Genomic DNA, 25,983 nt, shown 5'->3' with positions numbered 1-25,983 from the left:
CAGCGCGCCACAACTACTGAGCCTGCGCTCTAGAGTCCACGAGCCAGAACTACTGAAGCCTGTGCACCTAGAGCCCATGGCAAGAGAAGCCACCGCAACGAAGAGTAGCCCCCGCTCACCGCCACTAAAGAAAGCCCGCGCACAGCAACGAAGACCCAACGCAGCCAAAAAAAAAAAAGAAAAAAAAAAGCTTTGCAAAGAATAAAGTTAAAATATGCCACCTCAAGCCTTACATCAAGTTAGATTTTACCTACTGGGAACATTAATCTATTTCTAAGTATATTCCTTTAGAGAAAATGTTTGTTTGCTCTTATACCTGAATGGCACTTATTTCTCTTCTAAACACATACACCTAACATTTTAAAAAAATGACTTGAACAAAAACATAATGTAACATCAACATTAAAAGGACCATGGGCATTTGCAATACCTAATAAAGACACAACATCACTCACGCAATATTATAGCTGAGAGTGTATAACCTATATCATGAGGAATCATCAGACAAACTGCAAGTGGAAATGAGTAATGTTCTATTAAAAAGAGGGAGGGGAGTTAAAGTCAATGTTATAAAAGACAAAGAAAGGCTATGGAAATATTCCAGGTTAAAGGAGGCTAAAGAGTCATGACAATTAAATGTTATAACCGACTTGAGACTGCTCAACTGGAGGGGGAAAACATTATAAAGGATATTACTGAATCAAGTCAAACTAAAATACTGATGGCAGATTGGATAAAAGTATCAATGTTAAATTTACTAAAGCTGAATTTACTGAAGTTAACAATGTATTGTGGTTATACGAAAAAGAATATCACTATTTTAGGAAAAGTACAATGTAGTATTTAGAGGTAAAGTGTCATGATGTATGTAACCTAGCCTCAAATGTTTCAGAAGAAAATATACAAGTATATAAAGAGAAGGTGTGCAAATGGGACTAAATGTTAATAATAGGTAAATCCAGGTAAAGGATATATGTATGTTTCTTGTACTATTCTTATTCCTGCAACATTTTAATAATTCTGAAATTATTTCCAAATAAATTTTTTAAATTAATAATAATGTAGTGAAATGCATTATTTTATGCATTATTTGATTTTCTCTGTGAAAGCTCCTTGAATCGCCTTCAAATAAAACTGGACCCCTCTATAAAGACTATCTGCCGTCATAAACAAATTTTTTTACTGCCCAAAGTGAATGTTTATAATGTTCTGTTTTCTCTTAAGTTGGATTTGATCAGGCTGTTGAAGAAAGTCACCAAAAAAAAACTTCAGACAGTAGAGGTAGTACACCGCCTTGTGGCTGAAAAGTGAAAAGCTAGATGCTTTTACATCAGTATCATCGGAAGCTGAAAAAATGTTTCAGAAAATAGTTTGGAATTTAAATTTTTCCAAGACATAGATTTGCAACTAAAATTATCATACGCATTCAGAGTTCTGTAATGCAATTTAAAGATTTTCACTAAAGAGCATAAAAGGCAAGATGGAAACAAAAAAGGAAATGTCTTAAAGTGTAAGAAAATTATGTCTCCCCCAACATAATAAAACATACTAAGTGTCAGAGTTAGGAAAACCAAAGGAATTCCAATTTATATTTAAATGACATTTAAATATTTCTATCAAACGCTTTAAAACCATATAAGAATTTTATAACAACTGGAGAGAGAAGAGGTGAAGAGAAAAAAGGTGGGAGGGAAGGAACACACTAAAAATCTGGCTTGGGTTAAGAATCTTGCAATGCTTTTTGTAGTCTTTTCCATTAAGAAAAAAAAAAAGCCAGTTTTTATTTCCCCAATTCTCTTCTCCCATCTGCAATGCTCCTTAAAGCACCTTAATTTACAATCTTGGCCTTGAAGTATAAAAGAGCCCTGTATCTATCCTTGGGATTTAAGTTCTCAAACCAACATCAGTCCAACGTTCTTTCTTTTACTCCAAATACGGTTGTACGCTTGATGCTTTCTTATAACTCCAATGAATTTGTTTTTTAAAATCAAAGTAATACACTGGGAGATCTGTAGGACTTGATCAAGAACAACCACACATGTGAATTACTAAGGTTTAAAATATATTGCTAAACAGAAAAAAAAAAAAAAAATCAATTTCTTGTCCAAAAGAAAAATACTGGGAAGAGACCTCAACAGAAGGATAAAGAGAGAATCAAACCAGAAGGATTCCTCCCATTTTGGAAAAAGTCAGCTAACAAAGAATCAGGCAAACTGGCCTAACAATAGATATAACCCTTGGTTCTCTCCACTATCCTGGGAGTAAAACTAGAGGCTGAATGATGCCTGCTTATCATCTTACGAGCTTTCTACTATTAAAAATAAGAGACAGGCCAAGAAACTAGAGTAGCCAAAACAATTTTGAAAAAGAATAACCAAGTTTAAGGATGCACACATTTAAGGATATCACATTTCAAGAGTAAAAAGCTACAGTAACCAAGACAGTAATGGTATTAGAGAAAGGATAAACATCTGGATTAATAAAACAGAAGAGAGTACAGAAACAGATCTAACACGTATATGGTCAATAGTTTAAAACAACAACATAAATGTGTATCACAGTTCTGTAGGTCAGAAGTCTGGGAGGGGTCTCACTGGACTAAAATCAAAGTGTCCACAGGCTGCACTCTTTTCTGGAGACTCTAGGGGAGAATTCATTTCCTGCTCATTTGGGTTGTTGGCATAAATTTGTTCCCTGAGATGGTAGGGCCAAAATCCCTGTTGCCTTGCTGCTTACCCAGCTTCCAGTCAAGGTCTTCTCATGTCACATCTCTCTGACCTACTCTTCTTCTGTCTTCCTCTTCCGCTTTTAATAACTCAGTGTGATGAGACTGGGATAACCTGGATAACCCGGGATAATCTCGCCATCTCAAAGTCCTTAACCTTAACCAAATCTGCAAAATCCCTTTTCTCAATATATAAAGTAACACATTCTTAAGTTCTGGAGATGAGAGAGTCATTTTTCTGCCTACTATATTACCTGAACTGGAGAATGGATAAACAAACTGGGGTTCACCCACGCAATGGAATACCAACTACTCAGCAAGGAAAAGGAAGGAACTACTTATATACACAGCAACATAAGTGAATCTCAAATGCATTATGCTAAGTGAAAGAAGCCTATATACTGTACTTATCTATATGACATTCTGGAAGAAGAAAAAGTGTGAGGACATAAATCAGGTTGTCAAGGGCTGGAGACAGGAGAAGGAGTGGACTACAAAGAGCCATGGGGGAAATTCTGGGGATGATGGAACGGGTCTATATTGTGGCTGTGATGGTAGATAAATTTGTCCAAACCCACATAGCTATATAGTAAAAAAAAAAAAAAAAACCAAAACATGAATCTTGTTGTATCTAAATTACACTTTTAATATTTTTTAAGTTGGGGTACCACAAAGTCTTAGAACAAGTTCAGAAAAATGAAATCACCTAGTGCTCAAATGTAACCCTCAAACACTATGGAATGGAGCAAAACAATCTTTCTCAAAGGGCCTTTCCAAACAGCAAATAAATTCACATCTCTAGTGTTTCCCTCAGCAAGCTTATTCCTCAAGATAGCAAAACTGAACCCTTGTTTCCATTTCCTTTCCCCAAATAACAGAATTCCAAAATTCAGTTACCATACTCCAGTTTCTCTGATCCATGATTCTCTAAGAGTTCATCCTATAAATTGCCCCCCACAACTCCAAGTTTTTGTAAATAAGTCAATTCTCTAAATGGGGGCTCTAATCTATATAAAAGTGACTAAAGGGAATCACAGAGGTTCTCCTCTTTGTTCTATCCCTATATTACTGCTTTCAAGCCTTTTCCAGTTTTAAAAATTGTATGAGACCACTTTACAAGTGCTTTATTTAAAGGTGCACAAGTAGAATGTGCAAATATCCTACTAATTTGAATGTGGAGCCCTATCTAAGCGTTAAGTCGCAATACTGTCAATGATTAGTAGTACTTTCTGTGAAGGTTTTCTGAAAAACGTATCCTGTTATTTCTGATAAACTTATTATATAGAATAGTCTGCCTAAGTATTACAGCTAATTTAGAAGGACACAAGAACATAAGTGGGGTACAGATAACCAATTTATTACCCTTTACCAGCCAAAAAGCACACAGTCAAGCCCTTTATAATACATATACTATGTCTAAAAGAATTTAGCATACAGAGTAATGGCAATTTAACAAATTGATCTCATTTGTGAAAAAAATCCTTTTATGCTTTAAAATATGTATACAATAGTTTTCTCTTAAACTATGTTTGTAATAAATGAAAAAGTTAGACACTTGTAAGCAATAAATTGTTTTTAAAAAGCAATAACAGTAAAGAATAATAATTAAAAATCACAATGAATTCTTTTGCTTTCTTTAGGCTTTGATAAAAGGAATTTGGGGAAGGGAATCCCCAATACTCATCAATGTAAAGTGGAATTTTAAGAACAGTGATTGTGTGATTCAAAGTAAAAATTCAGTGATTCAAAGTAAAAATTCTAGAGCAAATACAGCAACATTTTTTCAATGCATTTCAACAAGTACTATTCTAAGCACTTTACAGTCTTTTCTCATTTAATCATCATCACAATCCTATGAGTAGATACTGATATTACTCCTATTCTACAAACAAGGAAATTGAGGCCCAGAGAGGTTAACTAACTTGCCAAAGGTCAGAGAGATAGTAAGCTGTGGAGTTCTGCTGCTAAAAATGCAGGCAGTTTAACTCTAGAACCTTCATTCTTTACATTTATGCAGGCTTTCTCCTACTTAAAGAAATAGTTCTCCAAGTGGTAATATTAAAAATTATACATAGCCATCACCTATATCTCAAAGTATCAGGTCAGTTTTCATTCAAAATTTGACCCCAAGACCTCATAGGAAAATACTTCTTTCTATTGGAAAAACTAAGATATGCTATTAAATCATTAAGACAGAATTATTATTTTACGGTGGAAAATTTCAATGAAAAGACAGACATGAGGCTCGCCGCTCGAGGCGCGACGTGCTGCAGCTCAACGTCGCGGTTTCCCCCCTGAGGCTTCCGAGCTAAGCCTTGGTCGGATCGAATTGGCTGTACGGCCGTCACCTGCACCGCGGCCCATTTGCAGTCGGAGGAATCGGGCCCTAGCCGGCCGCCGTAGCCACCTCTCTGTAGTGGGCGGGGTCAAGGCCGGGTGACCCCCGCCGGAGCCGCCGCTGCCAGCGACATGTTCAAGGTAATTCAGAGGTCTGTGGGGCCGGCCAGCCTGAGCCTGCTCACCTTCAAAGTCTATGCATCAGCAAAAAAGGACTCATCTCACAAAGCTGCTGTGAAGGTTACTGAGCTTTCACTCTACTCTGTTCCTGAGGGTCAGTCTAAATATGTGGAAGAGCCAAGGACCCAACTTGAAGAAAGCATCTCCCATCTCCGACATTATTGCGAACCAGAAATGTACTCCCAAACTAAGCCCAAGATGCAAAGTTTGGTTCAGTGGGGGTTAGACAGCTATGAATATCTCCAAAATGCACCTCCTGGATTTTTTCCAAGACTTGGTGTTATTGGTTTTGCTGGAGTTGTTGGACTCCTTTTGGCTAGAGGTTCAAAAATAAAGAAGCTGGTGTATCCACCTGGTTTCATGGGATTAGCTGCCTCTCTTTATTATCCACAACAAGCCATCGTATTTGTCCAGGTCAGTGGGGAGAAATTATATGACTGGGGTTTACGAGGATACATAGTCGTTGAAGATTTGTGGAAGGAGAATATTCAAAAGTCGGAAAATGTGAAGAATTAACCCGGAAATAAGTAGAATACTCCATGCTGTGCCCATTTTAATCAGTTATAGGTAAACATTGGAAACTCCATATGGTAAACCAGTATTTCTACAGAAAAATGGCAGAGAAGTTAGTATTGAATGTAGTAAATTGGCATTCTTCTTCAGGAGAAACTATACTAGGCCTCTTTGTTATCTTGGGTGATGCCATACTCCAAGTGGACTAATCTGAAGTTCTTTCACCTAGAGATAATGTATAAGCCTTAGAACTCCTCGTTCTCATGTTGCTATTTATGTACATAATTAAAATTCTAAGTTAAAAAAAAAAAAAAAAGACAGACATGAGCAAATACAACTGGTAACCAAAATAAATTCCAAATGAATAAAAGATTTAAACATTTAAAAAAACCATAAAGTACTAAGAGAAAGTATGAAAAATACTTTTTATAATTTCAGAATAGAGAAGGACTTTTGTAAATATAAAACACAGAAACCATAAAAGATTGATAAAATCAGACTACATAAACATGAAATATTTATGCATGTGCAAAAAAACAATAAAAGCCATAAACAAAGTTAAAAAAAAAAAAAGCAACAAGCAAAAAGAAAAAAAATTGCAACCCACATCACAAACAATGGATTAAAAAGACCAGAGGGGACTTCCCTGGTGGCGCAGTGGTTAAGAATCCGCCTGCCAATGCAGGTGACACGGGTTCAATCCCTGGTCCAGGAAGATCTCACACGCCGTGGAGTAACTAAGCCCATGTGCCACAACTACTGAGCCTGTGCTCTAGAGTCCGTGAGCCACAACTACTGAGCCTGCACTCTAGAGTCCGCATGCCGCAACTACTGAGCCTGCATGCTGCAACTACTGAAGCCTGTGCGCCTAGAGCCCATGCTCTGCAACAAGAGAAGCCACAGCAAAGAGAAGCCTGCGCACCGCAATGAAGAGTAGCTCCTGCTCGCCTCAACTAGAGAAAGCCCGTGCACCCCAACAAAGACCCAGTGTGCCCAAAACAAATAATAATAATAATAAAATAAATTAATTAAAAAAAAAAGACCAAAGCCCTCTACCTACATACACACACAAGGTAAACAAAAACAACAAAGCTCACAGATAAAGGAAATTCAAATAGCTTTGTAATATATGGAAAGACAGTCAATTTCACTCAGAGAATATAAATTAAATTCCAGTGAGATATCCTTTTTTACCTATCAGATGAACAAAGATCAAAATGTTAGATAACATTACATTAGCTAAAGTATATGAAAACATGTATTCCACATTTTGGGGGAGGGGTATAAATTGGTTTAAACTTTGAAAGTCAATTAGGCAGTACCTATTAAAATTTCAAATGCCCAAACATCTGATCCAACAATTAACTTATAGGACTTTATATAATCACAGAAGAACAAGATTACTTACATACAGAGATACTCATATCATATACAGTAACAGAAGACAGTAAACACTTAAATGTCCAGAAGAACAAGATTACTTACATACAGAGATACTCATATCATATGCAGTAACAGAAGAGAGTAAACACTTAAATGTCCATAGATAGACTTTTGCTATATTCAACAACGGAATAGTATACAGGTGTGTGTGTGTGTGTGTGTGTGTGTGTATGAAGCCTTATATGCACTAGGTAGAACAAAATCCAAGAAAAGTCATACTATTAAATGGAAAAAATTAAACAAAAAAAGGTATGGAACAGTTTGCACAGTATGCTACCATTTGTGTGACGAGAAAAACTATACATACACTTATCCATTTGTAAATGTATACAATTTCTCTGGGAGGATACAGAAGAAACTGGTTTACTGTGGTTGCCTACAGGAAGGGATTCAGAATGGGGAACAGAAAAAACAGTGAGACTTATTTTCACTATATACTTTTAAAAACTTTATACTATGTGCATGCATTTACCATTCAAATAAATAAGCTGTTAAATAACACACACAAGATACATGGCTATGTGAGAAAATGTCCTTATTTACTGAAAATTCAAACATAAATATTTAGAATCAACTTACAGTACTTCAAGAAAATAGATAAAACAAATATGGAAAATTGTAATAAGTGTTAGGCCTAGGCAACAGTTATTTGAGGGTTTCATTATACTGTTCTCTCTACTTTTCTATACACTTGACACTTTTTGTAATCAAAAACTAAAAATAAGAACAACCTAATACAGTGAAGTCCCTTTTGTCTAACTCAGACAGATGGTATCACTTAACTGAAAAAAAAAATATTTTATTGACACAGGGAAACACTTTTAAAAGTCACATATAGGAAGAGCTTCAAGATGGCGGAAGAGTAAGACGTGGAGATCACCTTCCTCCCCACAAATACATCAGAAATACATCTACATGTGGAACACCTCCTACAGAATACCTACTGCACGCTGGCAGAAGACCTCAGACTTCCCAAAAGGCAAGAAACTCCCCACGTACCTGGGTAGGGCAAAAGAAAAAACAGAGAAGAATAGGGACGGGACCTGCACCAGTGGGAGGGAGCTGTGAAGGAGGAAAGGTTTCCACACACTAGAAGCCCCTTCGCGGGCGGAGACTGCAGGTGATGGAGGGGAAGCTTCAGAGCCACAGAGGAGAGCGCAGCCACAGGGGTGCGGAGGGCAAAGCGGAGAGATTCCCGCACAGAGGATTGGTGCCGACAAGCACGCACCAGCCCGAGAGGCTTGTCTGCTCAGCTGCCAGGGCAGGCGGGGGCTGGGAGCTGAGGCTCGGGCTTCAGAGATCGGATCCCAGGGAGAGGACTGGGGTTGGCTGCGCAAACACAGCCTGAAGGGGGCTAGTGCACCACAGCTAGCCGGGATGGAGTCCGGGAAAACATCTGGAGCTGCCGAAGAGGCAAGAGACTTTTTCTGGCCGCTTTGTTTCCTGGTGCGCAAGGAGAGGGGATTAAGAGCGCCCCTTAAAGGAGCTCCAGAGATGGGCGCGAGCTGCGGTTATCAGCGGGGACCCCAGAGACAGGCATGGGACGCTAAGATTGCTGCTGCCGCCACCAAGAAGCCTGTGTGCAAGCACAGGTCACTCTCCACACCTCCCCTCCCGGGAGCCTGTGCAGCCTGCCAGTGCCAGGGTCCCGTGAGCCAGGGACAACTTCCCCGGGAGAACACACGGCACGCCTCAGGCTGGTGCAACGTCACACGGGCCTCTGCCGCCACAGGCTCGCCCGGAATCCGTACCCCTCCCTCCCCTCAGCCTGAGTGAGCCAGAGCCCCCGAAGCAGCTGCTTCTTTAACCCCGTCCTGTGTGAGCAAAGAATAGACGCCCGCAGGTGACCTACACGCAGAGGCAGGTCCAAATCCAAAGCTGAACCCTGGGAGCTGTGCAAAACAAAGAAGGGAAAGGGAAATTTCTCAAAGCAGCCTCAGGAGCAGAGGATTAAATCTCCACAATCAACTTGATGTACCTGCATCTGTGGAATACCTGAATAGACAACAAATCATCCCAAATTGAGGAAGTGGACTTTGGGAGCAAAGATACACATATCTTTTTCCCTTTTTTTCTTTTTGTGACTGTGTATGTGTATGCTTCTGTGTGTGATTTTGTCTGTATAGCTTTGCTTTTACCATTTGTCCTAGGGTTCTGTCTGTTTTTTTTAACTTTTTAAAAATTTTCTCTTAATAATTATTTTTTATTTTTTATTTTAATAACTTTATTTTATTTTAATTTATTTTATCTTCTTTCTTTCAATTTTTTCTCCCTTTTATTCTGAGCGGTGTGGATGAAAGGCTCTTGGTGCTCCAGCCAGGCGTCAGGGCTATGCCTCTGAGGTGGGAGACCCAAGTTCAGGACACTTGTCCACAAGAGACCTCCCAGCCCCACGTAATATCAAATGGCGAAAATCTCCCAGAGATCTCCATCTCCACGCCAAGACACAGCTTCACTCAACGACCAGCAAGCTACAGTGCTGGACACCCTATGCCAAACAACTAGCAAGACAGGAACACAACCTCATCCATTAGCAGAGAGGTTGCCTAAAATCATAAGGTCACAGACACCCCAAAAGACACCACCAGACGTGGACGTGCCCACCAGAAAGACAAGATCCAGCCTCATCCACCAGGACACAGGCGCTAGTCCCCTCCACCAGGAAGCCTACACAACCCACTGAACCAACCTTAGACACTGGGGACAGACACCAAAAACAACGGGAACTATGAACCTGCAGCCTGCGAAAAGGAGACCCCAAACACAGTAACTTAAGCAAAATGAAAAGACAGAAAAACACACAGCAGATGAAGGAACAAGGTAAAAACCCACCATACCAAACAAATGAAGAGGAAATAGGCAGTCTACCTGAAAAAGAATTCAGAATAATGATAGTAAAGATGATCCAAAATCTTGGAAATAGAATAGACAAAATGCAAGAAACATTTAACAAGGATGTAGAAGAACTAAAGAGGAACCAAGCAACGATGAAAAACACAATAAATGAAATTAAAAATACTCTAGACGGGATCAATAGCAGAATAACTGAGGCAGAAGAACGGATAAGTGACCTGGAAGATAAAATGGTGGAAATAACTACTGCAGAGCAGAATAAAGAAAAAAGAATGAAAAGAACTGAGGACAGTCTCAGAGACCTCTGGGACAACATTAAACTCACCAACATTCGAATTATAGGGGTCCCAGAAGAAGAAGAGAAAAAGAAAGGGACTGAGAAAATATTTGAAGAGATTATAGTTGAAAACTTCCCTAATATGGGAAAGGAAATAGTTAATCAAGTCCTGGAAGCACAGAGAGTCCCATACAGGATAAATCCAAGGAGAAATACGCCAAGACACATATTAATCAAACTATCAAAAATTAAATATAAAGAAAACATATTAAAAGCAGCAAGGGAAAAACAACAAATAACACACAAGGGAATCCCCATAAGGTTAACAGCTGATCTTTCAGCAGAAACTCTGCAATCCAGAAGGGAGTGGCAGGATATACTTAAAGTCTTGAAGGAGAAAAACCTACAACCAAGGTTACTCTACCCAGCAAGGATCTCATTCAGATTTGATGGAGAAATTAAAACCTTTACAGACAAGCAAAAGCTGAGAGAGGTCAGCACCACCAAACCAGCTTTACAACAAATGCTAAAGGAACTTCTCTAGGCAAGAAACACAAGAGAAGGAAAACACCTACAATAACAAACACAAAATATCTAAGAAAATGGGAATAGGAACATACATATCAATAATTACCTTAAATGTAAATGGATTAAATGCTCCCACCAAAAGACACAGACTGGCTGAATGGATACAAAAGCAAGATCCATATATATGCTGTCTACAAGAGACCCACTTCAGACCTAGAGACACATACAGACTGAAAGTGAGGGGATGGAAAAAGATATTCCATGCAAATGGAAATCTAAAGAAAGCTGGAGTAGCAATTCTCATATCAGACAAAACAGACTTTAAAATAAAGACTATTACAAGAGACAAAGAAGGACACTACATAATGATCAAGGGATCGATCCAAGAAGATATAACAATTGTAAATATTTATGCACCCAACATAGGAGCACCTCAATACATAAGGCAAATACTAACAGCCATAAAAGGGGAAATCGACAGTAACGCAATTATAGGAGGGAACTTTAACACCCCACTTTCACCAATGGACAGATAATCCAAAATGAAAATAAATAAGGAAACAAAAGCTTTAAATGACACATTAAACAAGATGGACTAAATTGATATTTATAGGACATTCCATCCAAAAACAACAGAATACACATTCTTCTCAAGTGCTCATGGAACATTCTCCAGGATAGATCATATCTTGGGTCACAAATCAAGCCTTGGTAAATTTAAGAAAACTGAAATCGTATCAAGTATCTTTTCCGACCACAATGCTATGAGACTAGATATCAATTACAGGAAAAAATCTGTAAAAAATACAAACACATGGAGGCTAAACAATACACTACTTAATAACCAAGAGATCACTGAAGAAATCAAAGAGGAAATCAAAAAATACCTAGAAACAAATGACAATGAAAACACGACGACCCAAAACCTATGGGATGCAGCAAAAGCAGTATTAAGAGGGAAGTTTACAGCAATACAATCCTACCTTAAGAAACAAGAAACATCTCAAACAACCTAACCTTACACCTAAAGCAATTAGAGAAGAACAAAAATACCCCAAAGTTAGCAGAAGGAAAGAAATCATAAAGATCAGATCAGAAATAAATGAAAAAGCAATGAAGGAAACGATACCAAAGATCAATAAAACTAAAAGCTGGTTTTTTGAGAAGATAAACAAAATTGATAAACCATTAGGCAGACTCACCAAGAAAAAAAGGGAGAAGACTCAAATCAATACACTTAGAAATGAAAAAGGAGAAGTAACAACTTACACTGCAGAAATACAAAGGATCATGAGAGATTACTACAAGCAACTCTATGCCAATAAAATGGACAACCTGGAAGAAATGGACAAATTCTTAGAAATGCACAACCTCCCGAGACAGAACCAGGAAGAAATAGAAAATATGAATAGACCAATCACAAGCACTGAAATTGAAACTGTGATTAAAAATCTTCCAACAAACAAAAGCACAGGACCAGACAGCTTCACAGGCGAATTCTATCAAACATTTAAAGAAGCGCTAACACCCATCCTTCTCAAACTCTTCCAATATATAGTAGGGGAAAGAACACTCCCAAACTTATTCTACGAGGCCACCATCACTCTGATACCAAAACTAGAGAAAGATGCCACAAAGAAAGAAAACTACAGGCCAATATCACTGATGAACGTAGATGCAAAAATCCTCAACAAAATACTAGCAAACAGAATCTAACAGCACATTAAAAGGATCATACACCATGATCAGGTGGGGTTTATCCCAGGAATGCAAGGATTCTTCAATATATGCAAATCAATCAATGTGATACACCATATTAACAAATTGAAGGAGAAAAACCATATGATCATCTCAATAGATGCAGAGAAAGCTTTCGACAAAATTCAACACCAATTTATGATAAAAACCCTCCAGAAAGTAGGCATAGAGGGAACTTACCTCAACATAGTAAAGGCCATATATGACAAACCCACAGCCAACATTGTTCTCGATGGTGAAAAACTGAAACCATTTCCACCAAGATCAGGACGAATACAAGGTTGCCCACTCTCACCACTATTATTCAACATAGTTTTGGAAGTTTTAGCCACGGCAATCAGAGAAGACAAAGAAATAAAAGGAACCCAAATCGGAAAAGAAGAAGTAAAACTGTCACTGTTTGCAGATGACATGATACTATATATACAGAATCCTAAAGATGCTACCAGAAAACTACTAGAGCTAATCAATGAATTTGGTAAAGTTGCAGGATACAAAATTAATGCACAGAAATCTCTTGCATTCCTATACACTAACGATGAAAAATCTGAAACTGAAATTAAGAAAACATTCCCATTTACCATTGCAATAAAAATAAAATATCTAGGAATAAACCTACCTAAGGAGACAAAAGACCTGTATGCAGAAAGCTACAAGACACTGATGAAAGAAATTAAAGATGATACAAATAGATGGAGAGATATACCATGTTCTTGGATTGGAAGAATCAACATTGTGAAAATGACTCTACTACCCAAAGCAATCTACAGATTCAATGCAATCCCTATCAAACTACCACTGGCATTTTTCACAGAACTAGAACAAAAAATTTCACAATTTGTATGGAAACACAAAAGGCCCCGAATAGCCAAAGCAATCTTGAGAAAGAAAAACGGAGCTGGAGGAATCAGGCTCCCTGACTTCAGACTATACTACAAAGCTACAGTAATCAAGACAGTATGGTACTGGCACAAAAACAGAAATATAGATCAATGGAACAGGATAGAAAGCCCAGAGATAAACCCACGCACATATGGTCACCTTATCTTTGATAAAGGAGGCAAGCATATACAGTGGAGAAAAGACAGTCTCTTCAATAAGTGGTGCTGGGAAAATTGGACAGATACATGTAAAAGTATGAAATTAGAACACTCCCTGACACCATGCACAAAAATAAACTCAAAATGGATTAAAGACCTAAGTGTAAGGCCAGACACTATCAAACTCTTAGAGGAAAACATAGGCAGAACACTCTATGACATACATCACAGCAAGATTCTTTTTAACCCAGCTCCCAGAGAAATGGAAATAAGAACACAAATAAACAAATGGGACCTAATGAAACTTAAAAGCTTTTGCACAGCAAAGGAAACCATAAACAAGACCAAAAGACAACCCTCAGAATGGGAGAAAATATTTGCAAATGAAGCAACTGACAAAGGATTAATCTCCAAGATTTACAAGCAGCTCATGCAGCTCAATAACAAAACAAACAACCCAATCCAAAAATGGCCAGAAGACCTAAACAGACATTTCTCCAAAGAAGATATACAGATTGCCAACAGACACATGAAAGAATGCTCAACATCATTAATCATTAGAGAAATGCAAATCAAAACTACAATGAGATATCATCTCACACCGGTCAGAATGGCCATCATCAAAAAATCTAGAAACAGTAAATGCTGGAGAGGGTGTGGAGGAAAGGGAACACTCTTGCACTGTTGGTGGGAATGTAAATTGATACAGCCACTATGGAGAACAGTATGGAGGTTCCTTAAAAAACTACAAATAGAACTACCATACGACCCAGCAATCCCACTACTGGGCATATACCCTGAGAAAACCATAGTTCAAAAAGAGTCAGGTACCAAAATGTTCATTGCAGCTCTATTTACAATAGCCAGGACATGGAAGCAACCTAAATGTCCATCGACAGATGAATGGATAAAGAAGATGTGGCACATATATACAATGGAATATTACTCAGCCATAAAAAGAAATGAAATGGAGGTATTTGGAATGAGGTGGATGGAGTTAGAGTCTGTCATACAGAGTGAAGTAAGTCAGAAAGAGAAAAACAAATACAGTATGCTAACACATATATACGGAATCTAAGGAAAAAAAAAAAGGCCATGAAGAACCTAGTGGCAAGACGGGAATAAAGACACAGACCTACTAGAGAATGGACTTGAGGATATGGGGAGGGGGTGGGGTGAGATGTGACAGGGTGAGAGAGTGTCATGGACATATATACACTACCAAAGGTAAAATAGATAGCTAGTGGGAAGCAGCCGCATAGCACAGGGAGATCAGCTCGGTGCTTTGTGACCACCTAGAGGGATGGGATGGGGAGGGTGGGAGGGAGGGAGATGCAAGAGGGAAGAGATATGGGAACATATTGTATATGTATAACTGATTCACTTTGTTATAAAGCAGAAGCTAACACACCATTGTAAGGCAATTATACTTCAATAAAGATGTTTTTAAAAAAAAAAAAAAAGTCATGTACCAAAATGTTCATTGCAGCTCTATTTACAATAGCCAGGACATGGAAGCAACCTAAGTGTCCATCGATAGATGAATGGATAAAGAAGATGTGGCACATATATAAAATGGAATATTACTCAGCCATAAAAAGAAACGAAATTGAGTTATTTGTAGTGAGGTGGATGGACCTAGAGTCTGTCATACAGAGTGAAGTCAGAAAGAGAAAAACAAATACCGTATGCTAACACATATATATGGAATCTAAGGAAAAAAAAATGGTCATGAAGAACCTAGGGGCAAGATGGAAATAAAGACACAGACCTACTAGAGAATGGACTTGAGGATATGGGGAGGGGGAAGGGTAAGCTGTGACAAAGTGAGAGAGTGGCATGGACATATATACATTACCAAATGTTAAATAGATAGCTAGTGGGAAGCAGCCGCATAGCACAGGGAGATTAGCTCGGTGCTTTGTGACCACCTAGAAGGGTGGGATAGGGAGGGTGGGAGGGAGGGAGCCGCAAGAGGGAAAAGATATGGGGATATATGTATATGTATAATTGATTCACTTTGTTATAAAGCAGAAACTAACACACCATTGTAAAGCAATTATACTCCAATAAAGATGTTAAAAAAGAAAAAGAAAAAAAAAGTTACATATATAATTTAAGCTTTTTAGGTTAAATTAAAACAGAAATGTATCTTCATTCATCATTCTTTGGATATGAAGCCTTATCTTTGATATGAATCCATGGAAAAGAGTTCAGGCTCATCCTACTCATATAAGCCATTGACTACATCTCTACTTTTGGCTTATTTAAAACACAAAAATCTGAGTGCAGAAAAAAATAACCCTTTTTATTTATACAGTGCTGCCCAAACTTTTACTGTTGTTATCCCACAGCTAAAAACAACTGCACTTTGAGTTTTTCCAAAGCATTCAGCGTGATCAAATAATCTTTTTATAGTGATATTTCACCTGTTTTTGCATATAACTATATTGTAAAACTACAGTAACTGCATTGGAAACAAACACATGTGACTCTTGGTAAGCAAAAACTTCAAATGGTGGGAGAAGTGCACCAGCGTATTAAAGAATAATCATTAACAAACAGTTTAGTGCACTTAACATCAGTGAACTTATTTTTCAAGTGAAATGGAAAAGACAGTTAATACAAAGAATCAGATAAGTGATTAAGAAAATCTTAAATTTTTTTAAAAAGTGATAAGGGAAGAGCAGAGAAAAGGAAAACTACCTGCTTACATCTAATCTAGTGCTTGAGCAGCAAGATGAGGCATTAAAATGACTGATGGGAAAACAACAGATACAGTTTAAAAATCAGCTTTCTGTAACACAAAGAAAGATTTTTTTTGTGTGTAGACAGTTACAAAACCAGAAAATCCTTCCCAAGACCCTCAAAATTCCCCAACGGAAAACAGAGTTGCAATTCAAATGAAGAGCCTATCTAAGACCTCTGAGAAGCTCAGGCCCTCCCATTCCAAGGAATGTTCTAAAGATTCTAGAGAGGTGCCTATTTGCTAAATATATAAAAAGAACTGGGTCAAGATCTGCTTCAAAGTTATCAAGTTGAAAGAAGTTGAAAGGAGGGGGTTAAAAATAATATGGGAGGAAACATAGTGGGTGATAGGTATTCAAGCGTTCATCGTACACTGAAATTTTTCATAATAGAGTTAAAACAAGTAACTGTTACAAAACAACCTCATACATTCCAGAGTGGGTTATATGAGTTAGATGAATCACAGGTCAATTTCTGAAGGTATTATTCCTAATGAGCCCGGGTCTAGGGTCTACCTGAGGCTTATTTTTGTATCTATTGATAAAAATGTTTACTTAATTACGTACTGTAGATTTATGTTGCCCATTAATTCAATGATCTGGAGCACTGTAAATTTTATTCAAATGCTTTATTCCTTTGAAGCTTAATAATAGCAGTTTATGAAGGACTCTTTTATTCCCAACAAGTTTAGTTTTATTGACACTTACTGAGAGTTCAGCATTTGGCTGAGTACTATTGCCCCTTTGAAAGTTACTTATACATACGTAATCCAAGGACTGCGTTGCTTGAATTGGAACAAATCAAACTCAGTACTCTAATGCCAGCTGAGCTGAACCCACAAGACAGCTCTAACTCATCAAAAAGGACATGAATGTGTCTCCCTTACTAAAAACAAAAGAAAAACTAACGCTTTTTATTCAACTAACAAACGGCATCAGAGTTCTACCACATATCACTATTAGGGTTGTTGTTCAAATTATATGTATTACCTAAAAGCTCTAAGGCCTGTTCAGGAGTATCTTACTTTTTCAGGAAGTTAATCATCCAAAACTAGACTCTGATAATAACTAATTTAGAACATGCCCATCCTCTGCTAAGGAGCAGTGACTAGGATCAATAGTTCCAGAACACTTCTACAGAACCTACTTGGCAGTATACCTTAGTTTGAGAATCTCGATTTTTAAATTTCTTTGCCTTCTAGAACTGGGATATTATCTCATCAATGCTTATTATCCACAGAGAAATACAACTTCATTTCCACTGACGTCTCCCTCAATATCATTCACTAAAAGCATATTAATTTAAAATTCATAAAGGTATTTATTAAATCAATTCTAAAACACTGTTAAGATTTCCCTAAAGTGTTTGTATTTTTATTCTTTTTATATAAAACCTCAATCCTGATTATTTTATTGCACTATTCAAGACTTAAATTTCATTACAAACATATTCTTTAGGGTGTAATCATCTCACATTATAGGCCAAGCTAATACCTGTTCTCATTTTTAGTGCTACTTTAGCTCTAATAAAGCTTCTTTTCCAAATGAAGAGAGCGCTCTGATTCCAGGCATATTACCTTATTTACTTAAAATTGTTGTTCTTGTTAAGCAACTTGTAATCTGTAACATGTGCAAATCTTGTCACAATATCTAAGGTTTTAAAACACTGCTAAATTATAAATGCTAAAATTTTTAGACTATCTCAGTACAATACAAAGTTGCTCATTTACTTACCTAAGGTGAACTAAAGTGACAGACAATCCCATCCCTCACCTTTTTAAAAATGAAGGTATTTAGAAACTACGAATGTTCCATCTTCATAGTTCCTGCATCTCATTCCTATTAAAATTGTTATGTTAACACTCACTAAGTTTCAAAGTAGTACACTGTCAAAAATTTCTTATAACTACTACTTTCTTTTTCCTTTAGGTAGTAAAAAAGAACTATTGTAAAGTAAGTATGAGTAAGCAATCAAAATTTTAAAAAGCAGTAGAGATCAAAAGAGCTTGGGGGAAAAAACATGTATTTGAAAGCTGACCTTAGAAGATAAATATAACTTAAAAATATAAAGCTAACAATGTGAGGAGATCATATAAAACTGAAAATATAAATTTAGATTTTTTTCCCTTGTGCATAAACATTTGTGTGTACTTCTGTATTTTCAAACTTTTAATGGTTTACAAGAAAAGTAATTTACATAGGGCATATTAAATACCATATACATACACATACGCATACATATACCTCATACTGAAGGTTGTCACTTTACAGCTTCTTAGATAATTCTAAGAAGCTATTAATGTTATGTCCTTTCCCATAAACACCACAATAAAAGCACACAGGTTGCCGTTAAAAGAAAATATCAAAATTTTCACGTGTCTTTAATACCATAGACTGCTTTATCTAGACCTATTTAAAATTCTTTTTGTTCATCAAAATTGGGATAAAAAGGTAAAGGTGTATGTCTCAGTTGATAAGACACTGACAAACTGACAGAACTGGTTCCAAGGCAAACCTTTGGCCTTTATGTATTTTCCCTTGAATCAGAGTTTCATTTTCTAGACATTCTGTACATTAAGCATATAGGCAAATGAAGTACTATGTGGCAAAGTGAAACATATATATGCCACTCAAAAAGAGAGTACCTACACTCAGCTCCAAATTTTTTTTTGCCCTCTCAGGAAAGGTTGCTTGATCTGATTTTCAAGCAACTCAGAAATCCAAACTTTGGTGTGTTATCACTTGATTTTTAAATGTTGGAACTATTTGAAAATTTTTAAAATATTTAAATTGAGCAAAACATCTCTATGGTTACAGGCAACAATCTAAAACTCTGGCTTATGTCTAGGTTTTAATCAAGTGCCTTGCATAGTTTTCTATTGCCACTGTAACAAAAATCACCACAAATTTAGTGGCTTAAAACAATGTGAATTTATTATCTTACAGTTCTGGAGGTCAGAAATCCCAAATTAGTCTTAACGACACTAGAATCAAGGTGTAGGTAGTGTTACATTTCTTCTGGAGAATCCATTTCCTTGTCTTTTCCAGCTTCTGCAAGATCACCTGAATTCCTTAGCTTGTGGCTCCTTTTTCCATCTTCAAAGTACATCACTCCAATCTCTGCTTCCATCATTCCATCTCTTTTAGCTGCCTTTGACCAGTTAATTACTCCCCACCACCAATGTTGCATGCGTGTGTGTGTGTGTGTGTTTGGTTTTTTTTGGTCTAAATGCATTTGCTAGAACCTCCAAGAAACACTGAAAATGAATGATCCTGTCTGATTCGTCATTTAAATTCACCAAGTGGGTAGTTAAGCTTGGTAAAATGGTCATTATCATATCTGAATAGTTTTCTACTATATCTTTTTTACCTACAGCTTATATTAGAAATGACTGCTGAATACTAGCAAAGGCCTTTTTAGCATCTACTTATCTGACCATGTAATTTTTCTCCTTTAATTTGTTGAAATGAATTATGCTAATAGACTTTCTAATCAAGTCTCCCGTAAATTCCTGGAGTAAATCCTACTTGGTCAGTAGCATAATTACCCACTGATACACTGCTGGATTCTATATGCTAATGTTGTACTTATAATTTTTACATCTATATTCACAAGTGAGAAGGCCTATAATCCCCCGCACACTTTTTTGGCACTATTTATAAAATTTGGGATATTAAAGCTATGCAGAAATCATAAAGTAAACTGAAGATCTTTTCATCTTTTTCTAGGGCTTGGACTAATTTAAATAACACAGGTGTAATCTGTTTGAAAATAGTTAACAGATGGCATTATTGAATGCTTTATTAGCTGTAAACACATTACATGTATCAACTCATGTAAATAATAATTCAGTTGTGAATTCACCTTGTCTTTTTCAACAGATCTCTATTCACCTTTCTAATTTCTTCTTCGTTAATCTCTTCAAGTTATCCACTTTTGGGAGAATTTGGTTAATTTGTATTTTGATAGAATACCATACATTTGCTCGCTTCAAGTTTGTTTATACAATGCTGCATGTGGATTCTCATTATTCTTTTAAACTCATACATGCCTATGATTCTGTCTCCTCCTTTCTCACTAATCTCAATTTTAATTGCTCTCTACTTATTTCCTTAATCAGACCGAAGAAGAGTTTATTTTATTTTCTTGTCTTTACAAAAATCAAGTTAATAAATTTAAATTTAATTATCCTTTTGTTTTCTGTTTCTTAGTTTTAATGTTTACCTTTGTTGTTTCATTTCTCCAACTTTCTTTTGGTTTATTTTGTTATTTTTAAAACTCCTTTAAGATGTGAACTAAGTTCCTGGGCTAGTCATTAAGCTTTTCTCTCTCATATCTAAATCTTCTCTTTAAATTTAGCTTTGAAATACTAACAGTCAAACAGAGCACATGAATTCCAACTGGATCCTGGATCAGAATCAGTTAATTAATTAAAATAAATAAGTAAACTATAAATTTTTTTAGTAATTGGGGAAATTTTATATGGGCAATATATTAGATGATATTATTTGAATTACTGTTTATTTCTGAAAAGTGATGATGGCATTGTGGCTGTAAGACTCTTATTTTTAGGAAGTGCATACTGAATTGTTTAAGCATGAAATGTTATGACATCTGTAACTTATTTTTTAATAGGTTATGAGCTGAACTGTTTCCCCACAAAGAATTCATATGTGAAACCCTAACCCGAGTGCCTAAGAATGTTGACTGTTTTGGAGATAGGGCCTTTATAAAGCTAATTAACTTAAAATAAGGCCATTATGGTAGGTGCTAATCCAATCTGACTAGTGTCCTTATAAGGGGAGACTAAGACACAGGGAGAGACACCAGGGGGACACACACAGAGAAAGACAAGCAAGTGAAAAGGCAGCAAGAGGGTGGCCATCTGCAAGCCAAGGAGAGAGGCCTCAGAGAAAACAACCCTGCCAGTACCCTGATCTGGACTTTCAGCCTCCAGAACTGTGAGAAAATAAATTTCTGTTGTTTAAGCCAGGCAGTCTGTGGTATTCTGCTATGGCAGCTCTAGCAACCTAATACAAATGGCTCTTGGGGAAAAAGGATAAATATAAGGAGAGAGCAAAAGCAAAAATGGCAAGATGTTAATGTTGCTGAATCTAGGTAGAGGGTATATGGATGTTCATTACATCATTCTTTCAACTTTTATATAAGTTTGAAGTTTTTCAAAATAAAAAGTTAGGGGGAAAAAATTTCACTGGGAAATTTATACACACACACATACATGTAAGTTTGTATTTGTTTGTTAAAGCTGCCATAACAAAATACCAAAGGCTGGCTGGCTTAAACGACAAAAATGTGTTTCTCACAGTTCCGCAAGGTAGAAGTCAAAGATCAAGGTGTCTGCAGGTTTGGTTTCTTCTGAGGCTTGCAGATGGCTGCCTTCTGGCTGTGTCCTCACATGGCTCTTCTCTGTGTGTACCCAGCCCTGGAGTCTTCCAGTGTACTCAAATTTTCTTTTCTTATAAGGACAACAATCAGATAGGATTAACTTAATCACCTCTTTTTTAAAAAAAAGATTTATTTATTTGTTTATTTATTTTATTTTTATTTTTGGCTGCGTCAGGTCTTAGTTGCGGCACTCGGGCTCTTTGTTGTCGTGCACGGGCTTCTATCTAGTTGTGGTGTGCGGGTTTTCTCTTCTCCAGTTGTGGTGCACAGGCTCCAGGGCACATGAGCTCTGTAGTCTGAGGTACGCGGGCTCTAGTTGAGGCGTGCGAGCTCAGTAGTTGTGGTGCATGGGCTTAGCTGCCCCACGGCATGTGGGATCCCAGTTCCCTGACCAGGGATCGAACCCACATCCCCTGCATTGTAAGGTGGATTATTTACCACTGAACCACCAGGGAAGTCCCATTTATCTCTTTAAAGACCTTATCTCCAAATGAGATTACATTCAGAGGTGGTAGGGGTTAGGGATTTCCACATATGAATTTTGAAGGGACATAATTCAGCCCATAACCAGGTGTTTTCTCCTTATCCTTGCACTTACAGTCTTAAGTCTTTAAACCAAAAATTTTAATTCTATCATTTCTTCAATACTTTTCTAGCTATTTGTTTCTCTTTCTATAATTTCTATTATGTTCAGGATAGGTCTACAATTGTCTTCCAGGTAGCCATGAGTTACACATAAGGATTTATACTTTTTGTGTGTGGTTTTTTATTATTCTGTATTTATTTATTCAACTTGATTTCTTAGGACAATGATGTAGCCCCCAGTCATAGCTAACCTCTTTATCAGTTTGTCTCCTAAGTTTAGGAATTCAGAATTTATTTTTAGTTCCTAAAACTACATTTGTGGGGACTTCCCTGGTGGCACAGTGGTTAAGAGTCCACCTGACAATGCAGGGGACACAGGTTCAAGCCCTGGTCCGGGAAGATCCCACATGCCGCAGAACAACTAAGCCTGCGTGCCACAACTACTGAGCCTGTGGTCTAGAGCCCACGAGCCACAACTACTGAGCCCACGTGACACAACTAATGAGCCTGTGCTCTAGAGCCCAAGCCACAACTACTGAGCCCACGTGCCACAACTAATGAAGCCCGCACACCTGGAGCCCGTGCTCTGCAACAAGAGAAGCCACCAGCCCCCACTCACCGCAACTAGAGAGAGCCTGTGTGCAGCGACGAAGACCCAACGCAGCCAAAGATAAAAAGATAAATAAATAAATAAATAAATTTATTTAAAAAAAAAAACTACACTTGTGCTCTAATTGTACTTCTTTGAGAGTTTTCATTATTTTGTTAAAGTTTTCTTTCCTATAGTCTATTAATTCTGTGTTCCACAGAAGCTACCTATTCAACTTATTCAGCTTCATTTTCCTCTCTCAAATTATTGAATTCCTTTAATTGGTCTTTGCCTACTCGTAACTGTTCCCTCAGCATCTGGACAGCTCAGACTACTGTTATTTATTAGAGAGTAAAAAACCAGCAGGTAATAAAAAACATGGAAATTTTCAGCACCAAGGACCAAACATGTTAACTAACTTAGCCCTCCGTTGAAGCACTGGAACGAGGTTTTTATAAGTCTGCCCACCAGGTTCAGTTCTCTTCTATAGAGATTAACAGGACTGAATTGTCCCTTTAAGCACAAAGCACATAGCAAATGTCAGGAACATGCACTAAAGCCAGCATCTTCTCACATTAACTCCCTGTCCCACCTTCACTGTTTCACACTGCAGTATATCTCCCCATTCATAACTAAGATTATTAATAATAAAATAGTAAACAAATAATAACAAACAAGTCACATTAGCTCATTTAATCCCAATAATCCTATTGAAGCAAGGATTACCCACATTTTACAAATGTATAAAGTGATTTTAGGGAAGGTTAAATGTCTTAAAGCCAGGTCCATTAACATGAATGCTTATATAATCTCTTCAGAACTAACATTCCTCCTACTTCCACATTCATTTGTGTGACCTCAGGCACACAAATCTTTCTGGGCTTTATCTTTCCATTTGTAAAATGATGATGCTAATACCACCTACCTCACAAGGTTGTTGTACAAACCCAATAAGTGAATGAAGGCATATAAAGTGATTAGAACAGTGTCTGGCATACAACACTTACTGGCTCAGTAAGTGTTAGCTTTAATATTATTATTTATCTGGCATCTTTAGCTTATTTGGCATCTTCTAGCTTAGTATTATTATTTATTTGGCATCTTGTAGCTTTTTTTTTTTAAAGCCTATATTCTCAAATAACTCAAAAGAATCCCAATGATCTGGCACTTATCAGGTCCACAAGTGGCTACTATGACAGTTTTGGGTAATATTTGTGATTGCTTAACCTGCTCATTGCAGCATTTAAAAGCTAACATGATCTGTCTTACAGTAACATTGTAAAAGTGGGTTCTTCGCAATAGTCACTTTGAATCTAATCACCATTTTTTTCATTAGAAAAAAAATTTTTTTAAGAGAATTAAGTTTCTAATCTGATTGGCTATCCATCAAATGGCTTCTAACAGTAAAAAAGGTAGCATTAATGTTCAGGTGTGAACAATAAAGGACTTAAACTTGACAACACCTCAAAAACTGGGAAAAATAAACAGAGGCAAACAAAGAGGCAAAATATTTGCCTTAAATAAAGGCAAACAAATGTAATCAAGCAGAAGTTGATGCTCTGTAAGAAACATCAAGAAGCAAGACGGTTAATTTAGATAATTTAAGAAACTAAGGACTTCCCTGGTGGCACAGTGGTTAAGAATCTGCCTGCCAATGCAGGGGACACGGGTTCGATCCCTGATTCAGGAAGATCCCACATGCTGCAGAGCAACTAAGCCCGTCATGCACCACAACTACAGAGCCTGCTGCGTTCTAGAGCCCACGAGCCACAACTACTGAGCCCACGTGCCACGTCTACTGAAGCCCACGCGCCTAGAGCCTGTGCTCCACAACAACAGAAGCCACTACAAAGAGAAGCCCACGCACCGCAATGAAGAGTAGCCCCCGCTCACTGCAACTAGAGAAAGCTTGTGCACAGCAACAAAGACCCAACGCAGCCAAAAATAAATGAATAAATAAATAAATAAAAAGAAAAAGGAAAAAAAAAAGAAACTAAAAAGTACTAAAAAGTGACAAGCCTTGTAAATGGTTAAACTATCTGAACTAGATTAGCATACTACATAGACAATTTAAAGCTAAGTATTTTGAAGGAAAATCAATAGCAAGACTTTTTAGAAATGTGTACATTTTCTACTCTGTGGGTAAGTATCAATCATCCTGTGACACTCCTAGGCAAGATGTATGTGATGACCAAAAATCTACTGATTATGAGGCAACCAAGATACAATGATTTCTTCAATACTTCAGTATAAGTAGATTATTTGATGCCCTCTACAGTTATAACATGACATTAAATTATCTTTTTTCAGTGATACTTACCCAATAGCATTGTATTAGAAATGAAATTATACTCAAGGTTTCAGGTTAAATATGTGCTACTTATTTATGCGACTGCCTCTGGTTATCTGTTTTTATTTGTGCTACTGCCTATAGCCAAACTCTGCAAACAGAGATAAAAGTCAGTCTTTGGCAACTACCAAAAAAAAAATTGTTTTAGTCAAAAATCATCAATAGATAATAAAATCAGTTGGTGAAAGTTTGATGAGCCCATGGCAGAGCAGAATAATCTAGAAAAAGAAATTAGCATGTTGCTTCTTGATTAGTCAGCATCCCAAAACATCAGGTATTTTTCATCATCACAATAATCAAATTTTATGTACCTATATAAAGTGAACCACCTTACTATCTCAGCTGTGAAAAGAAGCTATTATCACCAAACATTAATAGGTATGTAGAAGATATTCAGCGAGATAAAGTCTTCTAAACTACTAACATAATGTTTGGTAGAGTAAGTATAATACTTAATAAACAGTGGGTATCACTAGTGATACGTATATTCAAATTCCAAATGAGAAATGTGATTCTGCTTGAGGTCAGCATTGTTGCAGTCCTATATCTGAGCAGTAGTTTAAGAAAATCATCTTAATCCTGAAAGCAATTAACTTCATTCTCATATATACCAAAAAGACTAATCACTACAAGTAAAAAAAAATCAATCCA

General features: G+C 37.1%; 1 protein-coding gene and 1 pseudogene across 11 annotated transcripts in view; one reads left to right on the top strand and one right to left on the bottom strand.

Annotated features, from left to right (window-relative positions):
• The window catches only part of CAAP1 (caspase activity and apoptosis inhibitor 1), a 105,953-nt gene that overhangs the window by 72,834 nt on the left and 7,136 nt on the right, over positions 1-25,983 (bottom strand). The window contains exon 5 of one of the 10 annotated variants that reach the window (XM_082400605.1): positions 5,802-7,574. The exons of 8 other annotated variants lie outside the window; for them this stretch is intronic. In XM_082400605.1, coding sequence (XP_082256731.1) covers positions 7,562-7,574 — 13 coding nt within the window. In that variant the 3' untranslated portion in view covers positions 5,802-7,561. Of the gene's footprint in view, positions 1-5,801; positions 7,575-25,983 lie in introns of those variants that run through there. One more of the 10 variants, XM_082400598.1, reaches the window with a different exon arrangement.
• On the top strand, positions 1,765-6,071 carry LOC309632762 (MICOS complex subunit MIC26 pseudogene; annotated as a pseudogene). The gene has a single exon. The product of its transcript is annotated as an MICOS complex subunit MIC26 pseudogene (transcript).

Source organism: Balaenoptera borealis (assembly GCF_965194805.1).
Source record: "Balaenoptera borealis genome assembly, chromosome: 8".
In the NCBI taxonomy this organism is placed as follows: Eukaryota; Metazoa; Chordata; class Mammalia; order Artiodactyla; family Balaenopteridae; genus Balaenoptera; species Balaenoptera borealis.
This window is presented reverse-complemented; position numbering and strand designations above follow the sequence as displayed.